This window comes from Sceloporus occidentalis, unplaced genomic scaffold, assembly GCF_023333645.1.
Source record: "Sceloporus occidentalis isolate IW3139 unplaced genomic scaffold, rSceOcc1.0.p SCAF_8, whole genome shotgun sequence".
NCBI lineage: Eukaryota > Metazoa > Chordata > Lepidosauria > Squamata > Phrynosomatidae > Sceloporus > Sceloporus occidentalis.
This window is the reverse complement of record NW_028316988.1, coordinates 23,991,762-24,007,467: the sequence shown is the minus strand read 5'-3', so window position 1 is coordinate 24,007,467 and position 15,706 is coordinate 23,991,762. Positions and strand designations below refer to the sequence as shown.

General features: G+C 47.8%; 1 protein-coding gene across 2 annotated transcripts; it reads right to left on the bottom strand.

Annotated features, from left to right (window-relative positions):
• Nucleotides 1–496: 496 nt before the first annotated feature.
• Nucleotides 497–15,298, bottom strand: PIAS4 (protein inhibitor of activated STAT 4). Of its 2 annotated transcripts, none has more exons than XM_089535447.1 (11): nt 15,123–15,298; nt 9,490–9,973; nt 7,070–7,154; nt 6,647–6,688; nt 5,574–5,664; nt 4,829–4,957; nt 4,191–4,296; nt 3,834–3,907; nt 3,216–3,376; nt 2,324–2,466; nt 497–1,613 (listed from the first exon to the last, which is right to left on the bottom strand). In XM_089535447.1, the coding sequence occupies exons 1-11, from the start codon at nt 15,147–15,149 to the stop codon at nt 1,414–1,416; spliced, it is 1,542 nt and encodes a 513-aa protein (XP_089391573.1). In that variant the 5' UTR covers nt 15,150–15,298; the 3' UTR covers nt 497–1,413. The 2 variants fall into 2 exon arrangements, with proteins under 2 accessions (XP_089391573.1, XP_089391574.1); XM_089535448.1 differs by lacking the exon at nt 15,123–15,298 and adding an exon at nt 12,214–12,382.
• Between the last annotated feature and the right edge of the window lie 408 nt (nt 15,299–15,706).

Below are 15,706 nucleotides of genomic sequence, written 5' to 3'. Positions count from 1 at the left end.
ACAAAACACACAAGCGCACGTGACGAGAGGGACAAAGAGGAGACGCTGAAGCAGTCCAAAGGCAATTTGAAGGGAAAAGAGAGTCATTCCCATGCCGCCTTCAGCTCCAACTCAGCTCCATGCTGTTCTCGTGACGGACCTAACACCTGAATTTTTAGTTTTATTTATTCGTTCATTTGAAACCGAGGTAGTTGGCTAGAAACTGAGAAGGAAAAAAGAGAGAGAGAGAGAGAGAGGGAGTTCCTCCACCTGGCATTTCTTGTTCCAGAAGGCCCATCATCCCCACCCCTCCTCCTGGCACACACTCCCTGCAAAAACAATGCCACCCCCACCCCAAGATGAAGCCCTTGCGGGGAACACGCAGCTCTTCCAAAACACACCAAGTTATTGCACTTCAAAGGAAAAAAGAAAGGAGGAAAAAATGACAAATGACAGATTGGTGGTTCAAGCCCTTCCCCTCCACATATCCCCTCCAAACCTCAACCCCCCCCCCCTCCATGGCTTCTGTTCAACTTTTTGAAAAGTGGAGAGTCACTAGGCTATCATCTACATTACTTTTGAGAAGAGGCTAAAAAATAAGACAGTTCCAACCTTTCCTTTTTTACATGAGGTTCTTCCTGGGCTGGAGACTGTTGGGCCACCCCAAGGAACCTTGGCTTTAATTCTGCCTCCGTCCCGTCCTGCCCTGAATCTTTCCTCATGCGCCTACAGAACGGGATCGGAGAGGACAAGCAAAATTGGGAGCCTTAAGACCTCTCCAACCAGCGCAAAAACAAAACAAAAAGTCCAGCAAACATTGTTTGGTGGTGGATTAGGAGCAAGAAAGGAGGGACAAAAAGAAAGAAGGAATTGGGAATGGTTGCTGAACGAGGTAAACACCTCCCTGCCCCCCGAAAAGATGCACAAGACTTTTTGGAAAGTTTGGGGAGCCCACAGGTGGGGTTTGGCCCAGCTCCATTCAGCCAAAGTCCAGTTGTTCCCCTATAGTTCCCCCCAAAACAAGCAAGTGGGGGTCAAGAAGTTCGGGAGAGGATGAGGAAGAGGGCAGTGGAGAAGGGAAACTGAGTCAGTGGCAACCCCCAAAGGTCTTGGAGCCCGGGAAGGGCACCTCTTGTTTCCAAAGGCAGTCCGAGCTGAGCAGAAATTGGAGGTGGCCTCTCTTTCTTTCCCCGTCTCTTGAGTGGGTCCTTCTGACATGCAACAGCTCCGTTCCTCACCAAGACGGATCACTCTCTTTATTTTTCATAGTCTAAACTTGGAACCGGGAAGTCAAAGGGAAGCTCCAGAGGAAGAGGAGGAGATGGAAGAGGGGCAGTATAAGTGAGGGGTGTGAAGCCCCTCTTCCTATATCTGAGTTAAGCACCAAGGTATTCAAGCTTTTCCATGCGGAAGTTTCTGGAGCTGCCCCTCTGGTCAGCAGGCGGAGGCCAGGCCGTTCTTGTAGAGGCGTGGCACCTTCCTTTTGGGCCCGTCTTCATCCTCCTCTTCGTCTTCCTCCTCCTCTTCCTCTGAGGACGAGCTGTCCAGTGTTAAATCTACCACGTCAGCCGGGACCTTCCCATTCTCCATGCTGGGGGCTGGAGGAGGCATCCCGTTTACGTCTGAAGTGGCCCCTGGAAATGAAGGGAGGAGGTCAAAGGGGGCAAGAGAGAACAGGGTCAGAGGAATTTGAAAGGTTTTAAGAGCCAAATTTATAAACATATATAGTTTTTCCTTTCCAAAAAAGTTCTTCCATCTTAGGCTTCTCAAAATGGATCTTTCTCTACAGCTTAATGCAGGGAAGCCTGTACATGTTGTATTAGTCATCTGCCACAAACATCACATGGTTCAGACTCTGAAGCACAGAATGGCGGAGAAGGGATCCAAAGGGAGATCTAGTTCATCCCCCTGCCATGCCATCACTAAAGCGCCCCCAAGAGGAATTCAACAGTCTGTGAACAGCCATCAAGGAAGATGTGCCTTCACTAGGCATACACTTTTCTTTTTGCTGTTATTTGTGATTACAACTACTATTCCAGTCCCTTCCATTTCCCAGAAGCCTCCATTGTGAGTTGCCAAAACACCCCAGGGCAATGACATACAATAGGGACATTGTGGGAAGTCAAATAGCAAACAGTTCCTAGATCCACCACTTTTCGGGCTAGAACTCCACACAACACTCAGCCAACGTGGCCAATGTGGCTCAGGGATTGTGGGAGTTGTAGTCCAAAATGCTTACTCTACCATGAGGGCGATTCGCTGGATGCAGCCCTCCATGAGCCCCAAAATCTTGGCTAACTTTTTTTAAAAACACCAGCTTGCCAAACAGGATTTTTAGACGCACCGGCAGGGCTGCCCATGACTAGTATTGGACACTGGGGGCTGTAGCTCCTTTCCTTCTCGGCCTTGATGGGGCACCAGGAGCCATCCACTAAGTATTCGATCTCATCGGCATCCTCACATTCTGTCAAGATTTTCGACAGCAGCCTAGCCAGAGAGAAAGACAAAAAGAAAACATCAATGTCAACTCAAACTCCTGAGTCAAGGCACAAAGTGTTCTTCTTTTATATCAGGGGTGTTGAAGAGCCAGGGTGGTACAGCAGTCTAAGTGGTGGACTAGGAGTCTGGGAGACCAAATTCGAATCCCTGCCCAGCCATGGAAACCCACTGAGTGACCCTGGCCCAGTCAATCCCTCTCCACTTCAGAGGAAGGCAAAGCCAAACTCCTATGAACAAATCTTGCAGAGAAAACACAACAACAGGTTGTCTCATGTTCATCCCAAGTTGGACATGACTTGAAGGTATACAACTATGACAACAAGAACGATGGGCAAGCTCCAGCAGTCCAGGGTTCAAGCGAGTTCAAGACCAGCAAAAGGGCCCAAGCTCAACTCAGGCTTGCATCCTTCCGAGGTCGCTAAAATGAGCACCCAGACTGTTGGGGGCAAATTAGCTTACTCGCTAATTAGCTTACTTGCTGTTCACCACTATGATCTTTGAAATAGCGGTATATAAATAAAACAAATTATTTAAATTATTATTATTATTACAATGTGCTGTGACAGCCCCAAGAAGTCCACCTCCCACCTTTTTTAATAATAGTTTTTTGAGAAGTGGGTTCTGGGAACTGGCATATGTATGGATGCATGTATGTATATGTCTCCCTGGCTATGGCTTCAATCTACTCAGAAGCTTCCAGAAGGAGATGGAAAAAGAGAGGCTGGCTTTCTGCTTACCCATCGATCATTAGCTGCTCGTATGTGGCTGGCTTGTCACAGACAGGACACATCCACGTAGGTTTCTTCTCGTTCATCTGCAGGTAGAAAACGGCGTCGAAGCACTGAAGGTGGGCACAGGATTCAGCCCGGCAGGGAACGGACAAGCGCATCTTTACCAGCTTTGAAAGAGATTTTTTGGGGGGAGGGAGGAGAAATAGACAATCGAACACGAAATCCACAGTAAGTGACCTGACAACCCAAAGGCATTATCTCTATGCAGAAACATTTTTCTGTACATAAAAAGATGTTTCCTGCGCAGCAAATGCTGTAATGGGGACTTCTGTGCAAAATGGCCATATGGTTGATCGGCACAGAAAGCAAGGTTTTCTGCAAAGAAAACAGCTTTTTCTATGCAGAAAACGTGCCACAACAAACTACAGGCTTCCACAGGATGGCGAAATGGCAGTTAAAGCGGCGTCAAATTGTATTATTTCTGCAATGTGGATGCAGCCTGAGTGCAGAATTAAACTGCTGATACATGTATACCCTGAGAGGTTCTCCTTTAATCTATCTAGACCCACGTTTTAGTGCCAACCACCCCACAGTCTGTATCATAATGCAAAAGAAAAGACTTACTGGGCATATTAAAGAGACCCGGACACCAGTGGTAGCAATTTCACTTTCTGGATCCAGGCGTAGCTTCTCTTTCACTGTGATTTCGGGGGGGGGGGGGGGGGGGAGGTTAGTAAAACCAGGCCTCAATTAGCAACTTCCACCACTAAATAAATAAAATCTATCTTTTATTTTGTGGGCTGCCTCACGTTATTGTGAGGAAGAAGATAGGATGTGAGTTTCCAAGGAAGAAACAGAACCCACCAGAATTAACCCCATTTCCCTGTGTCTGAATGGAAGCCCCTGACCTGCTAAGTCATGGGGAAGAGGAGGCACTGTTGCCACCTTGCCACATGGCATAAAAGAGAAGTACAGGCTCACCAAGTGCCTTGCACAGCTCCGGATGTTTGATGCCGATAGTTTTCAACCTCTGTAGCAACTCGGCGGACGTCATCTGTCGTACGAGGAAGAGGCCAACGGAATAACTCTGGTTTGAGGGAGTGGGAGAGAGAAAACAAGGGGATGACAAAAAGGCACATGAACCCACAGTAGCATTTGCTTCTATTAGTATTATTTTGCATTTTTAAAATTGGTTCTTTTCTAGTCTCATTGAAGAATCTCACTGCTTTGAAAGTGGTTAGTTTTGTCACTGAAGCTAGACAAGGGGAGCAAGCTGGTTTTTATTATGAGTTGCAACAGGGTCCTTTCCACACTACAACTCTCTCTCACACACACAGACACACACACACACTTCAGAAGATAGAATTGGGTGGACTCCAAATGTTGCTGGACTTCAGACCCCAGCAGCCCAAGTCAACATGGCCAGTGGTGAGGAGAGAGAACATCAGGATAGCCGTGTGATTCCATCCTCCCCTCTTCCACCAAATGGATCTGGCCAGTGCAAACAGAAAAGACTTCTCTTCTGTGTTTGCATATGGAGAATTTACAGACACACTGCATGTTTCTTGACAGATTTTGCAGAATGAACTCGTGGTCACAGAACCCAGCCAGCTCCGCACCTTTCCGTAATTGCCCCAAATAACTGTGATGCGATTGGTCGCGGAAGACAAATACATGAGATGGGTGAGGTTGATGGGACGACAAGGCCTCTTTGGCTCCACTCCCGGTTTGTTGGAGGGGTAATAGCCCTAGAGCAAGTAAGGGAGAAAGAGGGAAAGAGAGAGAGATTAATTCTGATCAGGACTGGGCATGCTCTGAGAGTCAGAGAGGTGCTTTTGGCTCTCCCCACACAGTTAATGGGCAACACCAACCACAATATTTTTCTCTAAGAACAAGAAAACATTCTTGGATGATTTCAGAAAAGTGGTTTTCTGCTGTTTCTGTCTGAAAACCTAAACCATGTCTCCAAGTCATTTCTGGTTCATCCAGAAGTTGCAAAGCAACACGGTTCAATGATGCTTCAGTGGGATCACCACAGAGTTTTTGCATTGAATTGAGAGCAGTTTCTTCTTTGCTCCATTGTAAGAGATCAGTTGCAATGGAGGGCAGCCTTGGCATGGAAAAACAGTCCAGCAGGGGCTTCCCTTCACCTCAAGACAAGGCTGCCTTTTCCTTCCCTCCCTGGATGACTGGCAGTTCTAAAGACCAATGGAAGAAAGACTGCCTTTCAGACCAAGGGGCAGAATCACACACACACACACACACACATATACACACACACACAGGGACAGAGGAGACTGCCACATCATCCTTTGGAAGTAGGTTTACAGAGTTAGTCCAAAAGCGGACATCAGGTCAACTTACAGGGACAGAACAGTAACTGTGGTTTACTTTGACAGCGATATTTGGGGGGTACTGGTCTTCCTGAGGGCAACTAGTATCGGTGTAGCAGATTCTGGAAAAGGAAAACCCTGAGTTAGCAAACCCAGCTCAAGATAAGGATGAAGCCCAGCAACACTAGTCTAAACCTTCCCTCATTCACAACCCAGATTCCTTGTCCACAACCCAGACTCAGACAAATTAAATGAAAATTTGGATAATCGATAATTCATAGTAGTGAGGAGTGGAGACCATATCCTTGGTCTCATACTCTCCATCGGGAAGATAACCACCACAGAATTGCAGAGGTGAAAGGGATTCCAAGGGTCATCTACTCCAACCCTGATCAGGAAATATAACTTCCCTGCAAGGTGGCCCTTCAAATTCTGTTTAAAAGCCTCTAATGAAGAGGCATCCCCCACCTTCGGAGTTAGTCTATTCCTCTGTTGAACAGTACCATGCTCAGGATTGATTTTTCTCTCTAATCGCCTTTCTGTTTGCTTTTTCGTTTGTACAGTGGTCCCTTCCTTTACTCAGGGGATCCGTTCCGGACCCACTCACCCACCCCTCACCCGTGCATAAGGGAAATTCCATGAATGCTCAAGCCCTATTAAAGATAATGGGGCTTGTGCCTGCAACGGCGCACAGTGCGCACACCATAGGCACGTGTGCCATTACTTTTCCCGGCGCACAGCACCACTTCTTCTGGCACTGCTTCCAACATATGCTGGAAGCCATGTGTCCTCACATATGACGTGGGCGCACTGTAATTTGAATTCAGTGTTTTGTGTCCTGGTCTCTGCATCTTGCTCCATCTTCTACATGACAGCCCTCTGTAGATTTAAAGGCAACCCCAGAAGAAAAGCTGACTGCTAAGGCAAGACCTGAGAACCAGGGGAATTGGTCTGAAGCAAAGCTGTTTACATTACTTAGGCAAGGATTTCAGCAGACGTCACGGTGTGGTTTGATAAATCCCCCTTGGCCCACCTCCCATCTCCTAGCCCTGTCTGTCTGTCTGTCTTGGGGGTTTTAATTAACATCCCAGCATCCAAGCTTACCTGAGTACGACCTGGACTGATCTCACACCTGGCTGCAACTCCCTGCCAAATTAAAAACAAACAAAAGGAAAGAAAAAGAGAGAGACAGAGACACAAGAACACATAATTAAACATCTACTTTAAAGATAAAGGGGGAGATGCTCACTACAATCTACAAGTGACTGCTGAACTTTTCAGAGAACTCTTTAGAAAAGGAACTCTGTTTCCTTTTTTGATTTAAAGTTCTTTTTAGGAGCTTGTAACCCTGCAAAGAGCTAAGCAGTTAGCCCAGTCTTAGCTGACAGCAGAGATGGTTCAGATTTTTACTTGGTATTGTTAAAACTGAAACCTCCTTGTCAATCTATCAGCCCAGAAGACCGGCCGGGAGCTCTGCCTTCTGCCTGCCACCAAGTCTGGGAGTGTGAACAAAACCTGGGAGGATACCTGGAATTCCTGATCAGGTCCACTTGCCGTGGCGTTAGGGCAAAGACGCAAGGGCTCTCCTGGAGCTTCTCGTTGTTCTGTGGGACTGGGAAGGCAGAAGTAAAAAAGAGTTTATTTTTGGAGTTTTGCAGAGCTGCAGTCTGAGGACACATGTTTAAAAAAGAACCAGAAATCCAGGGGTCTGAGAGGACCACAAACTATACGTGAGGCAGCAATGGGAAGCAGCAGCAAAAAAAAGGCCAATGCAATTTTATAGACTCAAGTATAGTATCCCAACCATGAGAAGGAATGGTGCCACTCTGTGCTGGCCAGGAAAAGGGGACACAAAGCTTATCCTTAGGCGGGAAGAGTCAAAGATGATAATGTGCAGGTGAAAAATAAAACCCAGGCACCTCCTCTCTCTAAGGAAAAGAATTGCAAGTACAAGAACGCCTTGTTCTTTTTCTTAACGCCTTGCCGCTTCTGCTCCGCTCTTTACTATATTTAATTGCATTAATTATGAGGTGCCACTGTGTTCAGTGGTTGCTAGGAATGATTTCTACAAGATAGATGAACACCATAGTGGCAATATCCTAAATGTTGCTGGAGTACAACTCTCATCATCCGTGATCAGCATAGCTAACAGTGGTAAGTGATGGGAGTTGTAGTACAGCAACACCCAGAGGTCTACAGGCTGCCCCACCTCGTGGTCTAGTAACAGGTTCCACTGCAAAACAGCTCTCTTACTATCAATCTTCCTATCAATATGCAAAGAGAGCATGTCTGTGCTTACAGGATGCAGCTCCATACATTTGGGAGGGCTTCCAATTGGGAGAGCTTCTTTTTCTACTACTACTACTACTACTAATAATAATAATAATAATAATAATTTATTTATACCCCACTCTTCAGTCAAGGCTATCAGAGCGGCTTACAGTTTGTAAATAAGACATTTCCCTGCCCTCAGGCTTACAATCTAAAAAAGGCTTACTTATCCCACCAGTCTTCCATACTGGGATATGGAATTGTATTATTTTAACTGTAAGCCGCCCCGGTTGTGTTCCACAGAGGCAGGAGAGACAGACAGACAGACAGATTATTGTATGGCACCAACTGCAAGGAACTTCTAGATGCCCTCATGATTCTCATGTAAGACTTTATTCCTCTAATCCCACCATTGGAAACTAAACCACTGCTGCCAGCATGGACTCCTCCTGTTGGAATTCATATTCTCAGAGGTACAAATGCATAATACAAAAGTTAATTTATTAAACAGAAGTTCAAAGTACAGTTAAGGATTACCTGTTTAACACATAAGAGAGCCAGAATGGTGTAGTGGTTTGAATGTTGGACTACGGCTTGGGAGAGCAGGGTTCGAATCCCCGCTTGGCCATGGAAGCCCACCAAGTGACCTTGGGCCAGTCACACTCTTTCAGCCTCAGGAGACAAAGGCAAACCTCTGGTGAACAACCCTAGCCCATACAACTGAGCCAGCATGGTGTAGTGATATGAGTGTTGGGATTACAACACTGGAGACCAGAGTCTGAATTCCTGCTCAGCCCTGGAAATACACTGCTTGACTTTGGCTAAACCACACTCTCTCAGCATCAGAGAAGACAAAGGCAAAACCTTTTGATCAAATCTTGCCAAGAAAACCCTGTGATTGGTTCACATCAGGGTCGCCCTGAGTCAGAAACAAATTGAAGGCCCACAACATTTAACCAAATTGGGGGGTGGGTGCCTTCAGTGTTGCCTACGCTGACTTGGCAGTCGTAGCTCTCCATGGTTCCTGAACCCTACCAAGAGATACTGGGAATTTGAATCCAGGCCCCTCCTGTATGCAAAGCACATCCTCTAGCCCTGAGCTATAGGGCTTCCCCTAAAATAAAGTAAGATTCCTGTCCTCATGGTTCTGAATAAAGGACTGTTTTCAAGGACACTCCTTTACACAGAGTTCAACTGGCTCTCAGGATATCAGCGGGCCAACAGGAGGAGAGAACCTTCTGCTTTTAGAGGTTTCCACCTCAGCATTAGGAGAAACTTCTTTACAGTAAGACCTGTTCAACAGTGGAACACACTCCTTTGGAGCATGGTGGAGTCTCCATCTTTGGGGGGTTTTAAACAGAGGGTGGATGGCTATTTGTTGGGGGTGCTTTGACTGTGTCTTCCTACATGGCAGAAGGGGGTGAGACTGGATGGCTCTTGAGTTCTCTTCCAACTCTATGATTTTATAATTCCATTGTTCCATTTAGCAAAAACAGAAATGTAGGTCTTAAATGTCAGAATGATCAGAAATGGAAAGGCAGGCAATGGACTCTAACACCAGAACAGTGGAGAGAAAGACATTAGAAGGCCTATGAGGCTGAACGAAAGCATCATTGGAAGTTCCTCCCATCCCCACAAAGAGGCAACTATACTCACCATCAACCCCAACAACTCACCAAGTTCGGTGGGCTTCAGTAGTTCGTCCAGGATGGTGTAGAAAGGGAGTTTCACCAGCCGCACCTCTGGCTTGACCGGTTTGACGGGCAAACGCCCCAGTCCGTTTAGGTACTTCCCGTAGAGGGCAGGATAGTCAATGTTGGGGGACGAGAGGGCAGTCCGGGCGACCGCATTGCTGCCACGGTCATAGGAAGCATGGAGGGAAAGGCCATCAGGAGGCGGTCGGTGGGGCTGGGGGGGTACTGATGGCTGCTGAGGTGCCGGGGGAGGCTGCTGCTGCGTGGGGTGCCCTGGAGGGTCGGAGAGCTTGGCGTATCGGGTCTCGTAGATCTCCTTAATCTTCTTGAAGAGTTCTGGGCTGCAGTCAAACTGGACCAACTGCAATGCCCGGGTGACCAGTTCGTGTTTCAGGCCACTCTTGCTCCTTCCGACGAAGCCCAGCAGCATCTGGAGGTCTGAGACCCGGAAACTCATCACCATGTTCTGTGGGAAGAGACAAGACCCAAAACAAAAAGGGAATTAAACAGACGAAAAAGACATTCAGGGTGGAAAACCTGAGCAAAGATCTGAATGGCTAGCAGCAAAAGTGCAAGAATGAATGTTAACTCATTGGCTTGTCTTTTCTCTCTCTATGTCTTTTTCTGAATGTTGAGGCTCATTCCGATTTATGTTCAATATGCTCAAAGCCAAAGAAATTCAGCTGCCTAAAGCAAACCTGAAGTAAAGGGTATGTATGACCAATGAAATTATTCTGACATTCATCCTCCACTTGTTTGAGTATTGGACTTGGACTCCGGGAGACCAGTCTGAGCCCCTGCTCAGTCATGGAAACCTCCTGCATATCCTTGGGCAAGTCACATTCTCTCTGCCCCAAAGGAAGGCAAAGCTAACTCCCCTTTGCACAAACTTTGTTAAGAAAACCCCATGACAGGTCTGTTTTAGGGTCGCCATAACTTGGAAATGACCCAAATTCACACAACGCCAACAGAAGAACAGCAAACCAGGGGCTGTTCTAGAGACTAGAGGCAACCATGGAGAAGGCCCTGTCTCACATCCTCACCACCCATACTCACTCCAAGGTTGTTATAAGGACAAAGCAAGGAAGAGAAGAGCCATGTAAGCCCTCTTGTACTTTACATCCACACTGCAGTGAGTGCCTCTAAAAAAATAACACCCTGTAAATCCTAATTAACAGAAATGTAACACACTTCATGCCCACATTTACTTTAAAATGGAATTGATTACCTTCTCTCAGACAAACACGAGTTTAAAAGATAGCTTCCTTTATGCAAGACATCAAATTAACCAACCAAGGAAGTAAGATGAATCTGACTCTGGAAGCACAGATATAAATATATCACATATCAGGCATCCTATACTGTAAAGTTTATTTTGCTTCTTGCTGCTTCACGTCAGTTCAGAGACTGGCAAGGGGCCCTAAGATCCAAAAGATGTCATCCTGTACCTTACTGTGTCGTCACCCAGACTCCTTGTGTGGTATGTCTGAAGGACTAGGGAGAGGAAGGTAAAGAGCAAGTCATGCTGTTGCTAACGGCTGATAAGTCAACTTCAACTTATGGGGCACCATGAATGTGAGACCTGCAAGTCCCCCTGTCATCAACTGCCTTGCTCATGTCTTGCGAACTCAGGGAAATGGCCAGGGCTTTCTTGATGGAGTCTATCTATCCATAGTGAGGCCTTTCTCACTTCCTGCTGCCCTTTTTACTGAGCATTACTCTTTCCTAGCGAGTCATGTCTTCTCATGATATGGCCAAAGTATGACAACCTCAGTTGAGTCATCTTGGCTTCTAGGGAGAGTTCAGGTTTGAACTGCTCTAAGACCCATTCACTTGTCTTTTTGGCGGTTTGTGGTACCTGCAGAACTCACCTGCAACACCACATATCAAATGAGTTGATTCTCTTCCTATCAACTTTCTTCACTGTCCATCTTCCACAAATATACATCAAAATAAGAAATACAATGGCATGGACAATTCTAACTTTTGTATTCAATTATATATCTCAGGATCTTGTCTAATTCCTATACCTGTTTTTCTAATCCTGCCTCCCCTTCTAAAAACAACAACAGCAATCAGTCCTTATGAAGAATGAAAACAGACTGGGAACACATATACAGTGAAATCTCCTCTCTTTTCTGCTTCGGGCAGAAGTCCTAACCATTGGTGGTTTCCGTCATCAGCCCCACATCTTACCCCTTCTTTGCCGCTACTGGTTATTCTTGCTTTACTCACAAATAGCTGGCACAAGATGAGGACTTCACCCCCGGCCCTGTGCCCAACTCTGTTATTGCTGCCCTGGCAAATCAAGGCAAAACATTTTGGCAGAGGTAGACCACAACCAAAAGTAGCTTGCAGAAGCCAGGAGTAACAGAAGGAGACAGGAGGGAGGTACAACTGAAAGCTGGCCAATGCCTTGAACATCCCTTCTCCTTCCATCCTACAAAAATTGGCCGTACCATTGCTCCAGTTTCCCGGGTAACAGCGGCTTCAATAATTACCCTGGAAATCGGGCATCATCGTCGCCTGTTTCATGCAACCCCATTTCTCCCATCCCAGAATCTCCAAGGAACGTCTGAAATTGAAAGAATTTTGACTAAATAACTTCAAAACATATAAATCTGCCATGAAGCTGGAGATGCTGGGCTATCATTTCTGATATCTACAAAAGGACTAATAACAATAAAAAATAGGTCAGAGCTTCACCTCACATGACGCAGTGTGCAAAGTTTGAAAGCTCACATCCCTCCACTCTGGGAGACAGTTACCCACCAAAGCATCTTTCTTCTTCTGTGAAATCTCACCAAAGCTTCACAACTAAGCCGGTGTGTGTTATTTTCCCCCATCCCATTTTCACTGCCACATTCACAATCTCTCATGGCTCAGAATACCACAAGGAGACAAAAGGGGTGGGTAGCCGATTCTGCAATGCTTTGAATTATTCAGAGCAATACTCTTGTGTTGCAACCTGCAACCTACAACACCCCGTAATGTAAGTTGTCTGTTGACTCAGGGCGACCCCATAAATTTCAAAGGGTTTTCTTAGGCGAAGAATCCTCAGAGATGGTTTTGCCAGTTCCTTCCTCTGAAACAGAAATTACAGCACTGAGTATTACCTAGCGGTCCTCCATCCAAATACGCAACTCCCTTTTTACAACCATTTCACTGGCTGGCTGGTCTGTTTCTGGACACGATTCAAAGTGTAAACACGATTCAAAGATCGCAGTTTTGGACAGACACACATTTCAGCCACACACAATCCCCAGTCTGCAGCTTCTCTCTCCCTCTTTCCACAGAAGGAATTTTGCTAAATGCCTCAGCTTCCACCCTCATCAATAACCACTGGGTTTTCAAAATCACACGCAGACACTCAAAGGTAAACAATACATGTCAGTGAAATGCAACAATCGGTCCATTTGATAAATGTGGCTAAAGTCTGTAAAACGCTCTGGCCACAATAAATGTACTTTAGGGAGACAACTTCAGTGTTTGTGGTGTGTTGGGTACCTGTAACACCATCCCCATGCACATTTGTGGTGGGGCAAATTCCCTCAGATGCCAAAGGGCTTTCGAAGTCCCAGCACCACTAACAACCTCACTCCATTCAATGTCCTGATCTATCTCTCAGCGGTGGCATCTCTTCCCGTCCCATCAAGGCGAGAAACATAAATAAAGATGCACTTTCAATTAAGCAGTTTTAAAAAGGAAGAGTGTTGGATGGCCATCTTTTGGCAGCGCTTGGGTATTCCTGCATGGCAGGAGGTTGGAACTGGATGGCCCTCGAGGGTCTTTCCCAACTCTATGATTCTATGGGAAATAAGCGAGGGAGTTAAGTGCAACCAAAGGTGTATCCACACTGCAGAAATAAGACACTTTGACAGCACTTTAACTGCCCTTCTCTATCCTTCAGAATCCTGGGATTTGTAGTCCAGAGCTCTCTGACAGACCAGGTTGAATACTTTGCCAAATCCCAGGATTCTGCCGGATGGAGTCTTGACAGCTGAAGTGGTGTCAAACGGATTTATTTCTGCAGCGGGGATCTCTCCTGAGAGAGGACTGTTCCTGGGAATGGGGTAGATACAGAGATGTGGGTAAGAGTGGTTAGGAAGGGGAGGCCAATACAGTGGACCCTTGGTATCTGCCAGGTTTGGTTCTCAGACCCCCCCCCCATACCAAAATCCATGGATGCTCAAGTCCCATTAAATACAATGGCATAGTAAAACAGCATCCCTTATATAACATGGCAATACCAAGGTTTGCATACTGGAATTTGTATATTTTAAAATATTTTCAAACCGTGGATGCTTGAATCCGTGGATATGGAGGGTTCACTGTACAATGGAAGATCAGTGGGGAGTGAGGGGACTAATATGGGGGGAATTCAATAGGAGGCGTGGGGGTATTGAGGACCTACTATTTTGGGGTAACAGGACCAAATAATATTGGTAAAGAGGAACAATAAGCGAAGAGGGACAAGCTAAGGGAGAGTCAGAATTAGAGGAGCAAGAAGATTCACATGGAGAGGGGGGTGGATAATGGGGAAGCCAGGATTGTGGGGCTCCTCATTACTGTGAAAGACTAATACAGGGGGCAGCATTTGGGGGGAGCAGGGCTATTAATATGGAGAAAAAAGAAGAAGCCAGTACGCAGATAGACATATGAAGCCGGTATGGGGAGCTCCCCATTATTGAGGAAGGCAAATGTAGGGGGAGCATTTGGAGAGCCAGGAGGAGTCATGTGGGGGGAAAGAGAGGAGGCGAATATAGTGAGAGGATGCCACTGTTGAGAAAGCTAACCCAGGGGCAGCATTGAAACTAATACAGAGGGAGCCAATATTGGGGGGCTGGGGAAGGAAGTCAATGGAGGGATGCCTCATTCCTGAGGGAGACTAAGATGGGGTGAAGCCAGAAACCGGGGGGGCATGACTGGTGGAAAGTAGGCTGGGGAGAAGCCACCATTTGTGGGCGACCCATTACTGGGGGAGACTAAGATCCCCATTATTGCGAGAAGCCAGGAGTTGGGGGCATTATTGGGGGGGGGGGATAAGATGAGGAGAAAGCCAGTATTTGGGGCTCCTCCTTATTGCTGGAAACTCAGGTGCGGAGAAGCCAGGAGTTGGGGGCTGCCCATTACTGGCGGAAGCTATGATGGGGATGAAGTTAGTATTGGGACTAGAGACTAAAATGGGGAGAAGCCAGGAGTTGGGGGCTGCCCATTATTGGGGGGATACGATGAAGAGAAAGCCAGGAGTTGGGGGCTGCCCATTATTGGGGGGATACGATGAAGAGAAAGCCAGGAGTTGGGGGCTGCCCATTCCTGGGGAGATCGAGGCGGGGGAGAAGGCAACATCTGGGGCTCCCTCTCATTGAAGCCAGGAATTGGGGGCTCCCGATTGTTGGGGGCGGGGCCTGTGGCTGGCGAGAGGCCCCTCCCCTCCGCGTAGGCCCCGCCCCCTCCCGGGCGCCCCTCCCCCCGCCTCTCCTGAGGCGCAGAGATCCGGCCCCGCCGCCGGCTGAGGAGGGAGGCCTCAGGGGCCCGCCGCCGCCCCCTCGTCCTCTCCCGGCCCGCCCCTCCTCTCGCCCCCGCCTCCCGGCCGCCGCCGGCCACTCACTCACTTTCGCCTCCACCAGCTCCGCCGCCATCTTGGCTTCCAGCGTCCTCCGCGCCGGGGACAGGGGAGGGAGGGGGCCGGGGAGGAGGAATAGCCGCCGCCGACGTCACGTGACGAGGAAGCCGCGCCGCCTCTGGCCAATCCGGAGCCGCGGCGGCGGTGGTTTCTTTTCCCTTCACTCTCAACCATTCCCTCCAGGCGGCGCATGCGCAACCGCAGCGGGCGCTCTCTCCACACAGACACCTTGACGACGCATGCGCAGCCAGGATTCCTCTCCGCCGTAAGGCGCATGCGCAGCGAAGGAGTCAGTGCCGCTAGGCTTGCCATGAGGCTGGAAGGGCGGCGCATGCGCTTTGGCGCGGAGAGGGGCCCGCCGGCTCTCCTCTCGTCCCCCTCCCTCCGGCTTCTTAAAGGGACAAGAGCCTTAAATCTGGAGTGAGGGGGAGGAAATCTAATTAGGCCAGAGCTTAATTGGGTTGCCTAGATCTCACTAGTGTGAAGTGGAGGGGCTTTATTTGGCTCCCACTTGGAAGGAAAACATGTTAACGTGCAGGCAATGGGTGCAAGGGAAGCCTCTGCTCATGTACA